This window comes from Castanea sativa, chromosome 1, assembly GCF_040712315.1.
Source record: "Castanea sativa cultivar Marrone di Chiusa Pesio chromosome 1, ASM4071231v1".
Taxonomy (NCBI): domain Eukaryota; kingdom Viridiplantae; phylum Streptophyta; class Magnoliopsida; order Fagales; family Fagaceae; genus Castanea; species Castanea sativa.
This window is the reverse complement of record NC_134013.1, coordinates 19,426,432-19,449,317: the sequence shown is the minus strand read 5'-3', so window position 1 is coordinate 19,449,317 and position 22,886 is coordinate 19,426,432. Positions and strand designations below refer to the sequence as shown.

General features: G+C 32.3%; 2 protein-coding genes across 2 annotated transcripts; both read left to right on the top strand.

Annotated features, from left to right (window-relative positions):
• Window positions 1–8,542: 8,542 nt before the first annotated feature.
• LOC142622039 (putative transcriptional regulator tpeD) lies at window positions 8,543–10,776 on the top strand. The gene is made up of 3 exons (XM_075795451.1): window positions 8,543–8,897; window positions 8,981–10,097; window positions 10,173–10,776. Exons 1-3 carry the CDS (start codon window positions 8,543–8,545, stop codon window positions 10,774–10,776), a joined length of 2,076 nt encoding a protein of 691 aa, XP_075651566.1.
• A 421-nt stretch (window positions 10,777–11,197) lies between these two features.
• On the top strand, window positions 11,198–12,233 carry LOC142622028 (uncharacterized). Its single transcript, XM_075795441.1, has 2 exons — window positions 11,198–11,533; window positions 11,895–12,233. Exons 1-2 carry the CDS (start codon window positions 11,234–11,236, stop codon window positions 12,231–12,233), a joined length of 639 nt encoding a protein of 212 aa, XP_075651556.1. The 5' UTR covers window positions 11,198–11,233.
• The last annotated feature ends 10,653 nt before the right edge of the window (window positions 12,234–22,886 follow it).

Sequence of the window (22,886 nt, the reverse complement as noted above, 5' to 3'; positions counted from 1 at the left end):
CTATCACTCCCATGTGTGATCTAGGGGAAAACATAACTTTAAAGGAAGTACTTAGGGGAACATAATTCTAATGGGATGGTTAGATTACGAGAACAAGGCTAATCAAATCTTCATGAGGTCACGTGACATGTGATCATCGTGCTCTAATTCATATTTAAATCTTGATCATTCTATTGGAAGAGAATTGTCAAATATTGGTATTGTCGAAATTTGAGAATGACTAGATGGTCAAATTGAGAGAACAGAGCCAATTAAAGTTGTTTAACTTGTGGGTACATGACACATGCATGTCCATCACACACCATACTTAGATTTGCAATCCGACCGTAGGATTTGAAGAGTGTAATGAAAGATTAATTATGGTAAATTATGGTCACAATCAGATGGTGGGATTTAGAAAAGGTGTGGTCAAAGTTTACTTAAAGTTGGTCAAAGCCGGTCAAATTTAATAGATGGTTCCAAGACCGCTTGATTCGGTGAAACTAGGTTGAGTGGGAAGGTTTTTAGTGGGTTATTGGGTATTGGCATGGTTGTTAGAAAATCTCAAAGAAGAAATAATTTTGCAAGATGATGAATATGATGTTAATATTGACTTAGATAGAGTTGGTTAGGCAAGATGATGAAAAAAATTATTATTTTGGCTCATATGTCAGGTATTATCACTTCTGGGTTTAATCAATTTAAATACATATGTTATAAATATATGTTAATTTGTTTTATCTAGTTAGTTTTGCTAAATATTATTACATAATTGATCATTAAATTGGTTATTAGTTGATTATATTATGATTTTATAATGAATATACCATTCATATATGTATATCTATATTTTTTATATAATTTTATTAAGTATTTGTGTATTTTACGATATATGATTAAAAATAAAAATAAAAAATTGATTCATGATACGATTTGCATTTTGATAACTATGAGTATTAGACTGTATTAATTTTGAGTGAAATCAAAACTTTCTCGGTTTTAGTTATTTTATCAATTTCAAGTTTCAAATGGGTATAATTATGATTTAAGAGTATTTTGAAGCAACAAGCCCTTCATTGTCTCTTTGTTTTTTTTTTTCCTTAATTTTTTTATTTAACAAATTTGAGAATATTTAATTACTTTGATGGTTTCAAGGTTATTTTGGTCATTGTCTAAGTTTGGGGGTATTTCGGTCATTTTATTGAGGTTAATGGTATTTTAATCATTTCAAATATTTTTATAGGAATTTATGTCATTTTAAATATTTTAAGAGGCATTTTGGAGGATTTGAAAAAAAAAAAAATCATATTATATCAAACACAAAATTAAGCTCCACGTAGCCAAACACTATTCACACTTTAGGTTTGGAAAATGAATATAAATAACTTAGCTCTTTGAAATCCAATGGTATCTTATTTAACTTAGAGGTTCACCTTTTAGAGTTGGTATAAAAGTCATTACCCTAACAAACCAGAGAGATACATTGATCGAATTTTATCAATCCGATATATAAAACAATCACGTAGGATTGATGAATTTTGAATTTTCGACATAACAATTGAATGGATCATTTTCATGTTGGTCCATGTAATCGAATACCTTATCTTGACAAAGATACGAGCATGGCCCTTCAACTAAAGTTGGCCACTCCTTATGATCAGTCTCCCGATTTTGTTCTTCCCTCTTTATCTTTTGCTTTTTTTCTTGTTCTTGTATGTGTGTCGGGACATAATTGTTTTAGTTTTATATTCTTGTTTTCTCTTAATTGAAAAAAGTAAACATAAATTAATGTCCGAACTTTACCAGAAATTGATTGAGATTCATGTTATATTATTCATCGAAAAGCAACACTTTATTGTAGAACAAGGAACGTGAAAACTTACTGTAAAGCCAAATTAATCAGGGCAAAGATCCTTAACGTACGGGAAGGTTGCTTTAGAACTGTGGATTTCCCTCCTCACTTTATTATTTGGGAGACATGATTCATTACAAAGTCACATCCACCTGGTCAAAAAGGAGTTTTAATATGTTTTGAGATTAATCGATTCCTTTTATTTTTATTTTGGTAAACAAGTAATCGATTCAATAAGCTGCATCTTCATAAATCAAGGGGGCCTGGTGGTCCTATTAGTTAAAATAAGGATTTATTTAGGTATCACAGATTGAGGATTTGACTTTTTGGGAGGCAAAAGGCATTATTAAGTATAATTGCTTATACAAATTTGGAACAAACTCTTCTTCTACTAATTTGACACTCTTCCTTTCAAGTTATTATTTATACCTTTTGCTTTCTTTGTAAAAAGAAGTAATAGGTTATTGCTTCTACAAATTTGGAACAAACTCTTCTTCTACTAATTCGGCACTCTTCCTTCCACGATATTATTTATACCTTTTGTTTTCTTTCTTAATTTATTTGATTTGGCACAAATTTAAAACTATAGGGTATTTTTGGGATCCCCACTTCTCTCTCTCTCTCTCTCTCTTTACACACACACACAGGGGCGGCCTAACATTATTTAGGGCTCAAGGCGAAAAATTTACGCGGAACTTTTAATATGTAAATATTAATTAAAAAAATTATTTAATACTAATCAAATCTAGGTTAATTTGATACATTAAATACATAATTTGATGAATAATACTAACTAAACTAATGTTAATTTCATATAGAGAATTGAATATTATAGTTGACTCATAAATATTAAAAGAAAATATATTACAATTAAAAAAATACTTTATTTTGGATATACAATGATATATAGTTAAGCAAAGTTAAAATTTAATTTTTAGTTTTATATATTGTTTTTAAGAGAGGGAGATAGACATTATTTGGTGTGTGGCTTCATAGAATATCAATTTACAAAAATTAGTGTCTCAAACTATTAAGCGAGATTAATCTATATATAATTGATGATTTAACACATTTGCAACATTTTTTTGAAACATTTTAGAGTTTCAATTGGGTTAAGTTTCTATTGGTCTTGTACATTGAAAGTCTTAATAGAAATGAAAGGGAAAAATGTGTTTAAAGTATTATAAAATGTTCACAATATGACGTGACATTAACTCTTATTGATGAAATTCATCAATCTAACTAATTAATGAATGTTTAAATAGCTTTTTTGTGATTAATAACATAGCAATTTGTAAGTCGATAGTAAAATTTGTAACCTTTAAAAATGCATAACTTTTAAAAATATATATAATTTTATAAAAATTTGGAACTTTAATCATTGAAAGTGGAGCCTTTTTCCCTAAGGGGATTTTTTTTTTTGGGTGGGATCTTAGGCCTAGCCTTGGGCCAGCCACACACACACACACACATATATATAATAGGATTTCAAATATATAGAATTTCTCTGCGGTGATGAAACTTTACAATCCAGGCAAAATATCAATAATTTTTTTAGGATGGGATTAAACGTATGTTTGAGAACAATTTATTTAGTTTTTTTTGTTGAAAGTGTAGGGTTCTTGGTGACAACTCTTTATGATCAAACCAAAATATCAGTAAGTTCTATGATGACAATTCTTTACAATCAAGCCAAAATATTAGTAAGTTCCCTTTTAGTGTAAGAGGGATTAGAATTCAATTTTCTTATTGATTTAGTGGCTAAATAATTAAGTTAGAATGAAGCACTATATATCAACCTATTGCTATTTATACCTACGTCGGACCAAAAACGTATGGAATTATATTTGGGTCATCGTATTTTACTCAGACCCAGCCTCTTTCTCAAAAAAAAAAAAAAAACTCAGACCCAACCTATTCATATTAGGTTTAAACGCTGATGTGAGGATACCTGTATCTCTCGTATTTCTCACTCACAAAGAAGGGGAGTGGTTGGTTATTGAGAGTTGAGAGTCGAGTGGGTCATACCTGATTAATGCAAACAAAAAAGAATGTCAATTCCCTAAGCTTTCTTCCAAAGTAGAACCTCCTCGACACTTGGAATGAAGCAATGAACTCCATGTCCATATATAACAAAACAAAATAAATCTATCCCAAAATATTTTTCAAAAGGGAATAGCACCATAGGCCATTTTCATTTAATATTCGCAGGGTTTAACCAAGTAATCCATACTTCTTCATGTTTACTTTACTTGGTACCCCCACCCCACAAAAAAAAGGAAGAAAAAAGATAAAATTTTGGGCAAAGCATATTAAAATGGGTTATTAAGGGGAAGATCTATTTGTATTTTCTGCTAACACTACTACCTGTGTGCCAATTAAATTACTAGCCTTTCCTTTTTCTATCTCTTCCCATTACACCTGCAGGATTGGTAAAAAAATGAACAATGTTGCAACGTTTAAGAATTTGAGTGAGATGGATGGTCATGCAGTTAAATTAATATCCATCTTTTTGAAATGAGGGGACAAATTCTGTATCTCACAAATCTCATTCATAGTGCTCTTTAAAATATGAAAATAAATAAAACTCATTCATAGTGTCTTGAAGACTTGAATTTGAATCTTTTTGAAAGAGGAGAAATAACGCTACCATAAAATGTAGTGTAAAATCTAATAAATATCGAAGAAAAAACCTCAATAATGTGAGAGAAAAATAAGGTTTTTAAACCTGGACCGTTCATTGAACCGTAAAAGAGAGAGGTTCAAAGTTTTTGAGGTCGAACCGTGATGACGTCATAATTAATTTAATAATTAATTAAAACCTAAATATAGATATTAAATGTATAAAACTAGCAAAATTGACTAATATATCTATATATGTGAGGGAAATTTAATGATTTTCAAGCATATATTTAATAATTAAATAAGAAAGTTAATAAAATAAAATAATAACCATAAAAACATTAAAATTTATGATTAATTTTTGAAGTAAAGTTGAATATCTTTGAAGGATTTTAATTATATATATATATATATATATATATATATATATATATATATTTCCTTGTAAGAGATGGATAATTTAATTAAGCAGAATAAAATTGTGTTAAGTTGTTTTTATAAAAATTAAAAAAAAATTGCTAAGGGGTTGGACCGCACGGTTCTTGGACTGAACCGTGCGGTCCAACCCCATTTTTAGGGGTTCACGGAATTTTCACATATGCTCGATTCTCTATGCTTAAAAAATCGAATTTCAAACCGGTTCCCGGTTTTCACGGTCCGACCTCTTAGTCTGGTCCGGGTCTGAGAACCTTGCTTGGAAGAGGGCGATTAAAATCTATCCTTGTCTTGTTATAATAGTGGGGTTAAAGATTTTGCACACACATGTAAACATGTGTTGGTGTATGTGGAGAGTTTCCCACAAAATCAAACCCATGGCCTCTCACCATGAAAACTTCATCCATCTTGAGGAGCACCCTATGTATAAAAAAATTCCACTAATCTATCAATTTTCGATAATTAAAATAAAAATTTATTGATTTTAATCCTTAAAATTTAAAGCAATGGTTTTTAGTCCATTAAATAATATGGCAAAACTAAAAATTGACACATCATTATTCTATTAGACACATTCAAAATTAAAAGTGATCGTTCTATGTTAAGGAAACCCTCTCGTTAACATCCTCCCTCCAATTCATTTATCTAACTGGCGTGAGAAATTTATAAAAGCTTGTATGGAAAATTGGAAATCAAATGTACACACTGACAACAGATTTGTAGTCCGTACATGAGGGAGGGCGTTTTCCGGTCAAGTTTTGGTCTTTGGGCTTCACTTGTGGACTTTGAGCTTTACTTTCTTTGGTGGTCTTGGGTCTTCATAAACCCAATAATGGGCGTATATAACATGAGCCCATATGGGCTGAAAATTGATGGTGAAACTGAAACCTGCCCTGCCAGTTGGGTTGGGTTGGGGCTCAGAGCAAGATCATTTCTCTCGAATCTTAAGCATAGTTAGTAACATTTTGGACACATGCAAATATATATATATATATATAGACACACACATATATATTATGGGATATAAATACATGTTCATTCAGTAAGGTGTTAAATTTTTTTTTTTTTGAAATTTTAACATTAAAAATTGTTTTAAAAAAATCATAAATACATGTATGCAAATGTATAATATAGATTTGAAAGAAAAATTAGTGATTTATATATATATATATAATTATTTTTTTATTCCAATTTAGTAGGAAGCTGATGTTGTCTTATAGCATTGGCATTGGGGATTGTAAACCCTCCGAATAGTAAATTTATAGGATCCAAACTTTAAAAGTGTGCATTATCTAAAACTCTAATTGAAAAAAAAAATTACAATTGTGCAATAGTATTATCTTATAAATAAGATGGTACTGTAGCAAGATGGTATTTTAAAAAAAAAATATTTTATTGAGTTTTGGGTTTTATTTGGGTGTTAGGTTATATTATTTTATTGTGTAGATATATTATTTTAATATGTTGTATGGTAAAATAAAAGTTGGGATGTTGGGTATATTGTAAAATGATATGGTATAATAGATAAATAGCTTTTGAGATAATAAAAATGAGATATTTTCTAAATATTGGAGGCTAATGCTTAGTATAATTTTATAAGAATTTAAGATATTTGGTATTTCTTTTCAATTTTTTATAATATTATAATTCATATTAATTTAATTATTTTTCAATTAGAATATAACTAACACATAATATTCTAATATTTTTATTATTGTTCATTTAGAATAGAACTAACACAATATTCTCATATTTTGTGTGAAAATTCTATTTACGCGATCAATAGGGTGGAGTCCACGGTTTTAGTTATCAATCACACCCATTATTAAGATCTAGATACCTATGGTGAAAGCAATACAAGCAATTTACAAGATTTGATACCAAAGAGAACAACCAATGGAAAATCTTCTCAATGGAAAAACCACTTTGGAAACCTGTCCCGCAAGAAATATACTAAAAGAAAAACAATTACAACAATTTAATTACAAAATCTTTGTATAGTCTTATTCATATGCTTTTTGCATTCACTTTTTAATTGATATTTTGTGGTAAAGCTAGACATTTAGTTTATCATAAACTGATGGCAGATTTGTTACAGTACAAAATAAGGTATATTTATAATTTTTTATGGAAAAGTTACATGCATCTAGTGGGTCTTGAACCTACAACCTCTCCCTAGACCTTGCTCTTACAAGGGGAGGAGGTGCCATTGAAGCTAGATCTCATTGGACGTTAGATATATTTATCATAGTGAAAGACTGATGGACTGTCTCACAATGTTGCCTGCAAAGCCATGACAATAAAGGCCAAAGCATAATGGTGTTATGCAGTATTTTCATCATCTTATACGTCATCATATTCTATTATAAGCTATTAATACAAAGTGAATGGATCTCTTCTCAGTTGTTACAAGCCATCACATTAAGCTTGTACCCTAAACACATAAGAGAGTTATCCATCATTTCTCAAAGTAGAAGGTGCCATCTGTGCTTTGTGATAAAAGTTTGAAATAGCAGTCACAGAAGTTAGAAAGGAAAATTCATAATCTCCTTTGCTCAAGTGCTAAAATTTTCAAAGCTAGTTTTGTGTTTATAATGAAAACCAATTTTAAAAAGTTTCAAATTTAGTTTTCTGCAACAGTTGTGATAATTTGCAGGTTTATTCTAAATGCAATTTTACTGTGTTTTTCTTTTTATGTTTTCTCATAAAAACATAAATTTTGCCTTTTCCTCTGAAAGTTTGTTCTTTTGCTACTGATCTTTTAACCAATGAATGTGTTTTTTTTTTTTTTTTTTTTTTTTTTTTTTTTTTTTTTTTTTTTTTTTTTTTTTTTTTTTTTTTTTTTTTTTTTTCTGGGTTGCACCGACACGCCGTTTTTGGCGACGTGTCGGACACCGGAACCGCCACGATTCGCCGGACTCTGGTGTCCGAGAAGTGTCCCTTTTTTTTTTTTTTTTTTTTTTTTTTTTTTTTTTTTTTTTTTCGACATGGAGCCGATGCGGCTCCGACAGTCCGACACGCCAGCAGTGAAAAAAAAAAAAAAGAAGAAGAGGAAAATCACAGATTTTTGACATATGGACTTACCCCCACCGTTGATCTCATGATATACCTAAAACAAAATGATGAAACCCACAACTTCATTCAGTCATTTGCCTCGAAACCCACAAGCTCTCAGCCTCTCACTTCTCAGTTAAGAACCACCGACCCTTCCTCTGATCTCCGCCGCTGACCTGTCTCTCGCTGGAGCTAAATCGGGCCGATCGGCGAGCTCCATACGTCGATGCCATCCCTGTCCGCCTGTCCCTTCCGATCTCTCTCTCTCGGCGTAGACAAGTCAGGTCCGACGCTTCTTTTTTTTTTTTTTTTTTTGTTGTTGTGCTCTTTCAAGTATTTGACTTGTTTGGCTAGTTAGGTGAATGAGATGGGTAGTTTATTTAACTTAACTTATCACGTTTTTTTATTTATTTTATTTTATTTTTTTATAAAATTTTTAAACCCACTCTTACGGTCACACAGTGACCGTGTGTGACTGTGAGAGTGGGATATTGTGATTATGTTACATTATTTGCCATATTGCTTGTTAGTTGTTACTGCCATAAGTTTAATTTATTTATTAAAGTTGAATTGCTTAAATATTGTAGGTGATTTACTAAAATGAATATTGAATGTGAAAAATCAACTGAGGCAGTTGCTCCTTTATGGAAATATGTTACTAAATTAGAAAAAGCTGCTGGTGGTGGTGGTGGGAATGTTACTTTCAAATATAACTATTGTGAAAAAACTTTTAAGGGGTCTTATTCAAGGGTGAAGGCACATTTGTTAAAATTGTCTAATTGTGGAATACAACCATGTGGAAAGGTTGGAGATGAGTATCTAAATGAAATGCAAAAATTAGAAGATGCGTATGAGGAATCTATGCGTAGATTGAAGAAGCCTAAGCTAGTGTCTTTACCTTCTGATTCTCCTAGTAGTCCTCATTTGGGTCCTACTCTCAGTAGTACAGCTACAAGTCATCCTTTTTTTCAGAAAAAAAAGGGGTTGGGAATCCTACTTTGGAGATGTGTTTTAACAATCAATGTCGAGAGCAATTAGATTCTCTTATTGCTAGGACATTTTATTCTGCTGGTTTACCCTTTCACTTTGCTAAGAACCCTTATTGGATTGAGATGATCAAATTTGCATGTAATAATAATTTGGCGGGCTATATTCCTCCGAGTTACAATAAATTGAGAACAACTTTGTTGCATAAAGAGAAGGTACATATTGAGAAGTTGTTGAAGTCAATTAAAGACACTTGGAAAGAAAGGGGTTTAAGCATAGTAAGTGATGGGTGGACAGATCCACAAAAAAGGCCACTTATCAATTTTATGGCTACATCAGAGAAATGGCCACTTTTTATCAAATCCATTGATGGTACCAAAGAGTACAAAGACAAGCACTTCATTTCTGATTTGTTTCTAAAGGTCATTCGTGAGGTTGGGCATACTAATGTTGTTCAAATTATTACTGATAATGCATCTGTTATGAAAGCTGCAGGATCTATTGTTGAAGCTGAATATCCTCATATATTTTGGTCACCTTGTGTTGTGCATACCCTCAATTTGGCCTTGAAGAATATATGTGCACCTGAGAATTCTTTGCAGAATGAGGTTGCATATAATGAATGTAACTGGATTGCACAAGTTTCAGATGAGGCAACTTTCATTCGTATTTTTATCACAAATCATTCTATGAGATTAGCAATTTTTAATTCATTTTCCCCTTTGAAGTTACTTGCTGTTGCTGAAACACAATTTGCTTCAATAATCATCATGCTTAAAAGATTGTTTCAAGTAAAGCAGCATCTTCGAAATATGGTCATTAGTGAGGAATGGATGTCATATAGAGAAGATGATGTAGGAAAAGCTCAAACTATGAGGGATTATGTTTTGAATGATTTGTGGTGGGACAAGGTTGCATATATTCTGAGATTCACAGGACCTATTTATGAGATGCTTCGAGTGGCTGACACGGATGCACCCATTCTCCATAAGGTGTATGAAATGTGGGATTCCATGATAGAAAATGTGAAGAAAGAAATATACAAGCAAGAAGGCAAGGAAGAATATGAGGAGTCTCCATTCTATGATGTGGTACATGCTATACTTATTGAATGGTGGACTAAAAATTGCACACCACTTCATTGCTTAACACATTCCTTGAATCCGAAGTAATTTTTCTATCTCTTCAATCTTTTTTTTTTTTTTTAATATTCTTTAGGCATTTCTAATTTGCTTTTAACTAGGTATTATACTAATAAATGGATTGAGGAAGGCAGAGGTCGTGTTGCGCCACACAAGGATGCTGAACTTTCTACGGAGAGAAACAAGTGCCTCAAAAGATTCTTTCCTGATATTGATGATAGGAAGAATGTCACTATGGACTTTGGTTTGTTTTCAGGAATTGGAGCTTATGATGATGATAACATGGATGATAGGTGGGTCTTGGATCCAACACTTTGGTGGTTAAATTATGGGTCCAGGTTGCCAATGCTTCAAACTTTAGCTCTAAAGCTTCTTGGACAGCCTTGCTCATCATCATGTGCTGAGAGAAATTGGAGTACATATGGCTTCATCCATTGTATGAGGAGGAATAGAATTACTCCTAAACGTGCTGAAGATTTAGTATTTGTTCATTCTAATCTTCGGCTTCTTTCAAGGAGGAGAGAAGAGTACACTAAAGGAAACTCTAAGAAGTGGGACATTAGTGGAGATACTTGGAATGAGCCATTTGGAGGACCTGGGTTGCTTGAGATTGCTTATCTCACACTAGATGAGCCAGAGATGGAGATAAGTCTTGTTGAGAATGATGACTATATTGATGACGATGATGATGTTGTTGTTCTGTGATCCTTTTATGTTTTTAGTTATCCTTTTATGTTTTTAGTTTGATATTGAACTTCTTGTTCTATGGTAATCTTGACAGTTTAAAGTTTGGTTTCCTTTTATGTTTGTAGTTTGATCTTTGATGTTGAATACTTGAATGTAGCCTATTTAAACTTTTGTAGTTTGGTTTGTACTCTAAACACTTTATGTATATTATTGTATTACTTTGGGTCTTAATTTGCTTATTTGTAGTTGTTACATAATTTAATTTTTAGACATAAATGTATTTTATGTCTAAAAATATTTAAAAAAATGCCTAAATATAAATTTTAATTAATTATTTAATTGCCGTGTCCATGCCATGTTGTGTCCTTATTTTTCAAAAATTGCCGTATCGGAGTGTCCGTGTCCGTGTCCGTGCATCATAGTTTTTTTTTTGCCCCTTTGACCTACTAGTGTAGCTGCAGACACTTGTGTTGCAATGGATGAATGGGTTCAAAACCCAACTTCTTATACAGCTTTAGATGATATACTGCCCTGCGTGGACAATGCAACTGCACAGGAAACGTTGTTGCGGAGCAAGGAAGTCACTTCTCAACTTGTTGATATGATCAACTCAGTCATTACCAATGTCTCTAACATAAATTTCTCTCCCAACTTCAAGCAAATGTATCAGAATCAATCTGGCCCATTGGTACCAATCCTCTGCAATCCATTTTATCCTGACTTCACTGATCGTGATTGCTCTGATGGTGAGGTGGAACCAAGCAATGCAACTGAAGTAAGAACCTAGCAACTCTAGGGAACTTGGAAATGTTTGAATAAAATAAAAAGAGCCAGGAAACTCTTTTCTGGAGTTGGTCCTCTTCCATACATATAATTGGGAAAAGCTTAGGTACACCTCCAATTAAAGTCAAACACTTGGTTGCGTTGAATTAAATTGTCCTTGGGAAAGAGTATGTGCTACATTAGTTAATGCGGCTGAGTGTTTGAATTTTGATTGGCAACCTAATGCCTAAGTTTTTCCCATATTCATATGGTCTCATTTTTACAAAATCAACCAATTTTGTGAAGCATTAGGCAGTGATTCTTTGGTGTCAGCATAAAATGGAAGGCTTAATACTTTGATTTAATCCATGCAGGTTTGGATGAGCCACGTCTGCCAGGTTTCTACAACTGGGATATGCATCACAACAGGGCGATTAACCCCAGCCCTCTTTAACCAGATGATGGCTGGAGTAAATGTGGGCGTTGCCTTGTACAATTATGGTCCTTTCCTGGTTGAGCTTGAAGACTGCACATTTGTGCGTCAAACTTTCAGCGAAATATATAGGGATCACTGTCCTGGTCTTCGGCAATACAGTAGATGGATCTATATAGGATTGGTGATGGTCTCTATTGCGGTTATGCTCTCTCTAATCTTCTGGCTTATATATGGGAGAGAGGCGCCACAGTGTTTATTCCAAATAATTAGTGCCTGAAAGAGGCAAGGAGAATTAAGAGAGGCTTAACATTATTTGTATTGCTGGTATTGGTTGGACAATTTCTTTTACCTTCATTTTGGCTTCTAGGCTTTGTATATATCAAGTTGTACTGTTGTAGATTAAAGAACTACTTTGTTATTACGCTTTTACATATGTTTGTTGGGTTGTATCCCTTTATGCTGACTGTGATCATATAAATTTTATTTTACCTTGTCTGGTCACATTACATTGATTTTGATTAAATTGAAGGATGTTGTCGATTATTATGATTTAAGACTAACAGAAGAGCATTCGCACAAATAAGAAAATAAAATATCCACAAGAGATAACATTTAATATGGTTCGACCAACTCTACACTTACGTTCACGCCAACAAAATATCCACTATCAATGATATGAATTACTACTGACATTAATCAACACTCACAAAACCTCACTAACACAGCCTTATAAGCCCAAAACCCCAATACACCCAATAACTCACACTCACAAAATAAACGACCTTTAACACAACCATGGGTGATCTTTCAATCCCAAATAAACTACTAACTATGCTTCAAATAAACCTACCATGTTCTTCTAGGAGTTATTCATCTCTCCACGTAGGAGGAACCTTGGGCAAAAGCCACCAAACTCTTTGCAACAATGCTTATTTATAAGGCTTCAATCTTATTCCATATTAGATAAGGAATACCAATTATTTCTTCAATAAGGAATAGTTTTCCTTCAATAAGGAATACTTTTCCTTATGACAAGGAGAAATCTTGTCTTCCACACCAAGGAAAAACATTGTCTTCTACACCAAGGAAAAACTTTTCCTTCTACATCAAGGAATCCCAAACAAAAACTAATTAGGAATTTGAAGCGATATTCAACAAAGAAAAAGAAAGAAACCATGCCTTTTCTAAAAGCAACAAATTAGTCCATACCCTCTCACATCAATAGAATATTTTGTTAGAAAAGTAATGATGTGAGAGAGGATGGACTCATATGTTGCATTTTTTAAAGTCAATGACAAGAGTGCCATTTCTTGAAATTTATGTAGAGTGTTATTTTGTAAAATCTCAAGGGAGGTTAGTGTAATTTATCATGCTAATAATATAAAATATAAAACAAATCTTTAACACTAATATATAAATAAATAAATCATACCATATTATTTAACCAGACAATAATACAAAATCTCAAGTAATATCGTAATAACAAAAATCAAATTTTTGATCAAGCAATAGTACATTATTAGTACTCAATAATGAAAATAAAATATTTAACACTAAATTGTTTGGCAAAATAATAATACAAAGTCCTAATATATCCAACATTCCATTAAAATAAAGTAAAATTACAAAGTCTCTGAAGGTCATGTCGCCATTTTGTAAATCAATAGAAAGTATAATGATATTATAGTAAATATACTTGAAATAGAGAAATTACATATAAAAGTGGTGAAAGAGTAATGGGTTCTATTTAGCTCAACAACTAAAGTTTCTTGTTGTCAAATAAGAAATTTGAAGTTTGAACTTTGTTTACACAAAAACACCGATTGATTTCTTAACTTGATGATGAGAACAATCGTCATCATAGGTTATAATTGTATCCTATCTATTAAAAATAAAAGTGACGAAGGAGGTGAAAAATAGAGTGGTGAAGTAGGTAGTGTGGGAAGTTTGTTTGACTTTGATCTCTTTGGGCTCAATCTTGTATGGCACAAGGTCCAAGCTTATTATAATGACCAATACAATGGAAGTCTATAATGTTTGACTTTGATCTATTTGGGCTCAATCTTGTATGGCACAAGGTACAAGCTTATTATAATGACCAATACAATGGAAGTCCACAATTGTAGGCTAAGTAACATAGTCTTTTAGGATTATAGTACAGTTCAGCTAGGATTTCTTATGAATATCATGTGATTTACAATTTTACGATATGAATATCAATTTAGTTTGTTATCTTTTATAAATGAAAAAAGAATGAGCTGGGCAGTATATGGCCGCGTTTAAAAAACGCGGCTATAGGTAAAACCCAAAAATAAATGATGGCCTGAGATATATAGCCGAATAAAAAATATTTTTTAGAAACGGTTTATTTTATTTTATTTTTGTGTGTTACCTATAGCCGCTTTTTTAACAACGTGGCTATAGGTAACACACAAAAAAGGGGATTGCATGAGATATATAGCCCGATAAACACTTTTTTTTTTTTCTTTTAAGGAGGACCTATTGCCGCATTTATAAAGACGCGGCTATAGGTAACACCGAAATAAGGGGATGCCATGAGATGTATAGCCGAATAAAACATAACTTGTAAAAGGAGAACCTATAGCTGCGTTTTATCCGCGTTGTCTAAAACGCGGCTATAGGTAACACAAAAAGGGGCGGGGTGGCCTGATGTATATAGCCGAATAAATTAAAATTTTTCTTGAAAAAGGACCTATAGCCGCGTTTTACAAACGCGGCTATAGGTAACACCCAAAAAAAAAAAAAAAAATGATTGTCTGAGATATATATCTAGACTGCTGGATAAAATATATTTAAAAAATATATATAAAGAGTACCTATAGCCGCGTTATTAAAAACGCGGGTACAGGTAACACACAAAAAAAGGGATCGCCTGAGACGTGTAGCCAAATAAAATATACCTTCTTGGAAAGGAGGATCTATAGGTAACCAAAAAAAAAAGGATGACCTAACCCCCCACCCACCCCATTTGCTCCCTACCACTCAATTCCAAAATATCTATTTTCTCTCTTTGGCGGGCCACAGATTCTTCTTATCTTCTTTTCTTTTCTTTTTCTCTCAACACAATGCACACACTCCTCTCCCTCAGTGTCCCACTGATACACTCCACACCACCATATACTTCATTTTTCCGGCAAGGATCACAAGAAAATTTCATAGGAAAAGCTAAGGCTCACTCATCTCTACTATTTGAGGTAAAAAATTTCTAATCTTTTTATGGGTATTATACTTTTTTGTTAGAGGTTATTTTTTTTTTATCTAAGCTTTAATAATGAAACCCATGTGATTTATGAGCATTGAGAGTAATATTTATGTGTTTATATGTATAGGTTTTACATTGGTGAAATTATTTGATTTTGAATTTGTTGGATCTGTACTTGAATTTGTGCTATTCTGTTGCGGATATAGTGCTTATGTTTAAATGAGTATATGTTCTTGAGCTTGTTCTTTTATGTTTTTCAGCTTGTGTTTTTGTGTTCATTGAATGGATTTAGTGTTAGATTTGGGTTGGTTTTGTTAAATGAGAAGAGATTCATGCGTTTGTGTTATTATATTTTGGAGCAAATTGTGTTTGTATTGTGAGTATGTTGTGTTTGATTTTGAATTTTTTGGGGAAAAAAAAAACCCATGAATTTTTTTTTTGTTTTAAAAAAAACCTATAGCTGCGTTTCAAAAATGCAGCTGTAGGAGGCTTTAGCCACGTTTTTAAAACACAGCCAAAACTATACCTATAGCCGCGTTTTAAATACAACCCAAAGTTGTTCTGTAGCCGCGGTTTTTACAAAACGCAGCTATAAGGGGACCTTTGGCCGCGTTTATAGAAACGTGGCTATAGACCCCCCACAGGGGCCTATTGTTGCACAGGATAGGCTGTGTTTGAAAACGCGGCTATGGAAAACGCAGCTATAGCGTATAGCTGCGTTTTTAGGGAACGCGGCTATAGCCCTCGTTTTTTGTAGTTGTGAGGATTAAAAACATTTATGTTTTCTATTATGTGTTTTGTAGAAGGGATGGAAAAGTGAAAATATATAGACTAAAAAAATAATTACTTTTATCTCCTTATAATTAAAAGTAAAAAAATAAATATAAATTTTGGGAGAATTTTGTGTTTTCTTTTTCAATACCATTTTTTTTCCTCCAATTTGGGAGGAAAAGATGGGTGAAAAACTTCACCCATCTTATTTTCTTTCCTCTCCCGTTTCACTCAAACCAAACAATAGAAATTTACTTTTTTCTCTCTCTTTTCCTTTCCCCATTTTCCGTTCTCTCCCTTTTCGTTCGGAGCAAAAGGATATAGAGGGAGCGGAGCACAACATAGAGGGGGGATAATTGAATAAGGTCTCAAACTAGAATATCCTATCCCTTAAACAAAATTCATTTTGTTTTGTTTATTTAAAAAAAAATTTAGGCTACAAAAATGATGTGATATCATTTTATTGGACAAACTAAACACTCATGACAAGCTTAGTTTATGTAGCACTTAACAAAAAATATGAATAAAGGGCTGTTGATGCAAATAAAATATAAATATAAAGAGTGAAATCTAAATTTTGAAACTTTAAAGTGTAAAATTTAAATACCCTAAAACTATAGAGTTATAGTTTGCACTTTTAACCTTAAAATTATATGCCATAAACCTTTATCACTTGGGCCATGACTACATGAGTTACCCACTTTTGGTAAACATTAATGATGTACCTTAGAAGTTAGAATCAATAGTAGCTGGGCCGTGCTCAAATTCCTATATGGATCCATGGAGGAGTTTTTTAAGGTTTTGGTAGCTAGGAAGCATGGCACAGTAAAGTTGGTTTGGGTTTGTATCGAGCTCATTAAGCCCAACATTTTTTGTTGTGTCACCCAAAACCTCTTGATAGTCCCAGCTCCCAAGAGCTTAATTGATTCTTTTTTTGTTTTATTTTATTTTATTTTTTGTTTTTGTTTGGAGAGGACAAGATTGAATTAGTACTATATAATCTAACTTAATAGATATTGACTAAAAGCATAAAATGAACAAATAAATATAAATTTATTATTTCTAATAAATACTAGTCTCTTCATATGCATGGTGAGTATGTTCATAGACTTAAATTATATTTTATTAAAAATATAATTTAAGTATATAATGTATCATAATCTTTTAATGCTTGAATTTTAAATTGATCAATTTACCTTTATATCCTTAATTTGTTTTTATTGTTCTAAATTTTAAGAAATTTGTAATATTATCTTAATTTACGTTTATATTCTTAATTTGCTATATTGTTAAATAATTTTCAATTAGATTATAGGTTTTTTTTTTAAAGTATATAAAAGTAGACACGAAAGAGTTCTATTCATTATATACATAGATAATAATGGGTTTTATTGAGCTCAACTTGTATAGATTTTTGTCGTTGACTAACTTAGGCCCAAGATTAATTCTGATCTTATGTCTTAACCTAATAGTAAAATATAATCATTATTAAGTGGGAAACATAGTTTCACTCTATCAATAATAAAAATGATAATATAAAGTTTTCATTTATTATATAAAAACTAAAAACACACTAAAATATTACTTGGATTTCAGGTAGCTCAATTGGTAAGGTTTCTTGTCTTCAAAAAAGGGTGTATGAATCTCACGTACATTAAAAACCATTTGGTATCTTTGTCTAATGATAAAAGCAATCCTCATGGAGCGAATTTATTGTAACTGTACGAACCGAGAATAGTAGGCTGGCCCCAAATTACAGGCCCATTCATTGAAGTAGTCTTGGCCCCCTTTAGCCGAACTGTGTGGAGTTGGCCGAGCATATAAGTAAGTACCCCCAGATATGCCGTGAACAAGAGATAATGCCTTGGGGGGATTTGCCCACCAAGAAATAACTAGAATTAAGCATGAATTACTAGGAGTAGGGGTGTCCATGGCAACCTGTCAACCGACCCACCCGCCTAAATTGTCTGGCCCAACTCGAAAACCGGCCGACCCGACGCCGGTGATGGTCGAAGACGGGTCTTCGCCCCTAAAAATCGACTGACATGGGTCAGATGGCGGGTTTTCATCTTCAAAACCCAATATACCTGATCCGACCGAGGAAACCCATGAAAGAAGGCCGGAGTTCGTAGATTCGTTCAGATTCATCGATTTTCTGGTGAAGGTTTGGTTGTTTTTGGTTACCAGTGAAGATTTGGGTTTTCTTCCTTAAATCTGACAGTGAGATGAAGATTTTGCTCAGATCTACGCTTGATCCGGCGGTGAGATGAAAATTGTGCTTCCATTTTCACTTTAGATCCGGCGATAGAGATGAATTTTTCGCTTAAATCTAAGCTTCATGTGATGTTTTTGCTTCGATTTTTGCTTAGATCCGTGATTTTCGCTCAAATCTAAGCTTGATGAGTTGATTTTGAGCTTCGTTCCGGCGAAAATCCGATGATTGTAACTTAGTAGGAGGCCGACCGACCCAACCGTTGTCCACCGGAGTTCGATCTGACTTGACCCGAGGTCGTCTGCGGTCAGCGGCGAGTCGTTTAGCCGTCCACCCAATGTAAGCGAGTCGGTTGCGGGTTGGGCATAAACCCAATCCGGATCGACCCATGGACACCCCTAACTAGGAGGTTGTGTCAACATCAAGAGGTGGGTCTCTTCTGACCAATGATATGATACGGAGGAACCTACTGACATGTGGAATATCTTTATATCATAACAACCCCACTGAGAAGAGGGAAATAATATTGCAAATATACTATAACATGCCCATATTTTTCCTGCTTCTATCAATTCAACCTTTAAATGGTTTTAGAGCTTTCTTTCAAGCAACCTACCACAAGGATTCAATAGAAATAATATAAAAATTTTCTTAAGAGATAATTATAGGAACTAAAGTTTTGTAGCTATTTATGTAATGTGACATACACATAATAGAAAATTTGCAGTTTTTAAATATTAAAATTAATAAATTAAGGAATATGTTAATTAGTGTGCAAATGTAGTCATTAAAGAAGAATAAAAATGGGTTCCATTGCGTAATAAAAGTTATTAAGTAAAGACATATATTAACGGGTGCACAAATGCACTCGTTAAGGAGGACAAAAGTGGATCCCACTGTATTGGAAATTAGCAAAATTAATAAACAAATACCCCTTTAATTGAAAGTTGTGTGAGTTCACCAAATCTATTAAGGGGGTGTTTGGTAGGAGTATTTAAATAACAGTTTTTATTGTTTAAACAACACATGTATTCTCACAATACTTTTTCATCCACGCGTATTTTCATAACACTTAGACAACGTTATTAAAACAATATTACCAAACATGCCCTAAATGATAGTTTCAACTAGCTAAGACAGTTGGGTTAGTTACTTTTTAGTTTCAGCCTAATTAAATGACAAGTGGAACTCATTTGATTCATTAAAAGAATTACATGAAAAACTCATAAACAACATTTCCAATCACATGAATATTTTACAGATAAATAAAAGAATCACAATGCAGCATACTATGCAAATTTCCTTTTCCTACATGCATTGATTTAATAACCATTCAAAGCACAAACCTCATTGATTCAAGTGAAAAAAAAAAAAAATTTGGTGGCATTAAGTTAGTATCATTCATGTATTTCATACTCACCCTAAGCTATATTGTTTAGTAGTTTAATATTCAATGTACCTACCAATCACTCAACTCTTCTACAAAAATTCAACTTTCTTATCTTAAGTCTTATTTGAAAAAATTTCCATTGCTCTAGTTAATTGTATACTTTGATATAGATTTTCTATTTACACTCAATGGAGGCCAAACACGAAAAACATAATCTTTCATGACTGAACAAATGATACTACAATTTTCTATTATCAAATTCCTCCTATTTCCTTAATTGTTCAAGCAAAATTTAACAATTTTTCAAGTTTTGAGATAAATTAAGGAGGGAATCCTAGAAAACAGCATGAATGGACAACTAATATCTATATAAATGGTAACCACAAACCTAATTGAAGAATCAAAGTCATGGGTTTCACTTCCCAGATTTATTGGCAAAAAAGTTCATATTATGACCATCCATTATAAGCCCATCATATTCATGGGCATTAAAAGTAAAGAAATAATTTTTTTTAAGAACAAAGAAACCATAAAGAATTAGAATATGTTTGATAACTGTTTTTTCCCCTTATTTTTTGTTTCCAAAAATAATATTTTATTTTTGAAACTAAAAAACTTGTTTGGCAACCCAAAATGGACAGAAAACAAAAACTGTTCTCAAAAATCAATTTGTGAAGGAAACTAAAAACATGCAAAAGACTGTTTTCAGTTTCTAATTTTCAAAAGTCAATGAAAATACACATTTAATTTAATAAATCTGTCTCATTTAATGAGTTAGCATTAGAGTTCAAATTCTAGTAACATATTTTAGTATATTCTATTTTTTTCTTCAAAAAACTATTTTTTTATTATTTCAACTAACCAAACATGTTTTTGATTTCAAAAATACAACAAAATTGTTTTTTCTTTATATTCCTAAAAACAAGTTTTTGAAAATAGAAAACAAAAACTGTTACCAAACATAACCTTAATAGCTTTATTGAATTATTCACCTCATACCTCAAAGAATGTTCACAAATTCTTCAATTAGTTATTTCAGGCCTTGTGAAGAAGTAGAATGTTGAAGGGAGGGAGAGGTATAATGCAGAAGCCAAGAGTAAGGAGCCTTGTTAAGAAGTAGAATGTTGAATGGAGGGAGAGGTATAGCGCAGAAGCCAAGAGTAAGGAATAAGCTCCACTGCCACAGATGGAAACAGAGTTTCAAAGAATAATTGCATGATGGAAAGGTGAGATTTTATAAGGACATTTTTGTAGGACATATAAACATGACCATGTTCCTATAATTGAACTGAAAGATATATAAAACAATCCCTATAGTAACTAAATTTTATTTGTTTATTTTTTAAAAGCCATTAAAACAAATTGCATTATTCAAACGTATTATGGTGCAAACAGTCCTGCATCATACATACACATGCATTTAATTGTTGTTGAAAATGTAACTTGATCTAAAATATAACTCAGTTAAATATGATTATGCAGGATGAGAATGGTATTAGATATTATCTTAAAATAAGTAAGATTGCAAGATTAAATAATTTCTACATGCTAGCAATATTTCAAGATCAAAGAAGGTATTGTCGTTTATCTATTTGTAAGCTTATAAGATGCAAAGATTAAGTGCGTATAGTGAGGCTAAATTGTCTACAATACAAAATATGAACATAGTGGCATAACTTTCATGAATATTTTAACCTCTGTCCTAATTCCTGAGCCTATCTAATGTATATCAAAAAGAGAAAAACATTTTATTGTGGCATAAGAATGTCAATAGAGAAATCAATGACTCATGGTAGGTAATTAGCAAAACTGGGGAAAAAAATAGTTATTTTACCAATATGAATTTCAGTCTCACACTGTATAGTAGTTGTCCTCAGCCTTATTGAAAATAAATAGATACCCAAACCAATTTAATCCAAATACCCAAAAAGGGGAAAAAGAGAGTTATTTTAGCAATATAAATTTAAGTCTCATTTCACAGCATTATTTGAACATGGTAGAAGAGAGTTCACTATTCTAATATGTTTCAACATGGTAGTAATTTTTTTAATGGTAGTACTCAGTGGTTGATCTTTTGTCTCAATGAATCTTATGTAAAGGTCTGGAATTTTGAAATAAGGAACCATACAATTCAACGTGATCCAAAATCTACCAACTAAAAAGGGCAATTGATGATTTAAACTACAAAATATTTTTTGAGTCTATCAAAAAAACAAATATATATGGATCAAAATCACAACACAAATAGGAACATAAAAATACAATGCATCCAATAATTTGAATTATCAAAACCTTCTACATCCAACTCATCAGTCTATGAATTCAATTTCTAATTCACCCATGATCATCACATATGAAAAAAATAATATATAACAATAATAAGAAAGTAATGCAAATCATAAACCAATAACCAAAAACTAAAGAAAAATATAAAAGAATCTTCAACCTGTAGAGGAAGAAGCCCAAGTTTGAAAAAAGGGAATGAAAAGAAAAATGCAAGAGTGAATGAAACATTTTGTCAAACACATGTTGTACATGTTCTAAATGGGATTGAAAGGACAATTTACCAACATGAATCCCTCAAAAAAAAACAAAACAGAAGAAAAAACCTTCAAAATGATCCATTAAAAAAACAAAATCAACATTAGAATGTTCTATTATCGAAGAGTAATCTGACTTCTCATGAGAAATTAACAGTCTGTTAGATATATTTCTTAGGGTAAAAATCAAGCCACATACACATTGTTCTAATCATGCAGAAATTGATGGTCTCCTCTATGTGCTTGATCAAACGCGACAAAAATCACAATGGATTGCGGTGCCCGAATCGTACAGATCTTGTTGTTCAATTGAAGGAACTCGCAAGAAGGTCATTGCTATAGCTTCCATTGTTCTTTCAATAACTTGGTCAACATCATTGAGTCTCCTGAAAACCTTTCCGAAGTCTCTCTGAGTAGAGATTTGTACGGCTCAGTGCTTCATCTCTCATCGCAGAGGAAGAGCCATTGGCGGAAGGGAAGGGTATCGACATTAAAGAAGTAAGAAAGGGTGTTGTTTGGTCTTTTATAGCTACTGTCCAAGGGACCAAACGTTGTACCTAGGCAGTTTTTTTTTTTTTTTGATAGGAAGACTAAAACTTTATTTATGATAATAAACAACTAGTTAAGTCATGTACAATAGCTTGTTCTAAAAAATAAGGACACTCTTCAATCTAAATAGAGAAATTATTCAAGCCTAGAGCTTGTTTGCCAATAAATGAGCAGACATATTGCCTTACCTTTTAATATGGGAGAAGGACACTTTTCTAAAATCATTACAATCCGCTAACATCCCA

Excerpts from the sequence above, each read along its gene's own strand:
- LOC142622039 (XM_075795451.1), top strand. The coding sequence starts at position 8,543 with ATGAATATTGAATGTGAAAAATCAACTGAGGCAGTTGCTCCTTTATGG. Across the intron at positions 8,898-8,980 it reads TCTCAGTAGTACAGCTACAA|ATTCTCTTATTGCTAGGACA; the intron begins GTCATCCTTTTT and ends GAGAGCAATTAG. Across the intron at positions 10,098-10,172 it reads ACACATTCCTTGAATCCGAA|GTATTATACTAATAAATGGA; the intron begins GTAATTTTTCTA and ends GCTTTTAACTAG.
- LOC142622028 (XM_075795441.1), top strand. The coding sequence starts at position 11,234 with ATGGATGAATGGGTTCAAAACCCAACTTCTTATACAGCTTTAGATGAT. Across the intron at positions 11,534-11,894 it reads AACCAAGCAATGCAACTGAA|GTTTGGATGAGCCACGTCTG; the intron begins GTAAGAACCTAG and ends TAATCCATGCAG.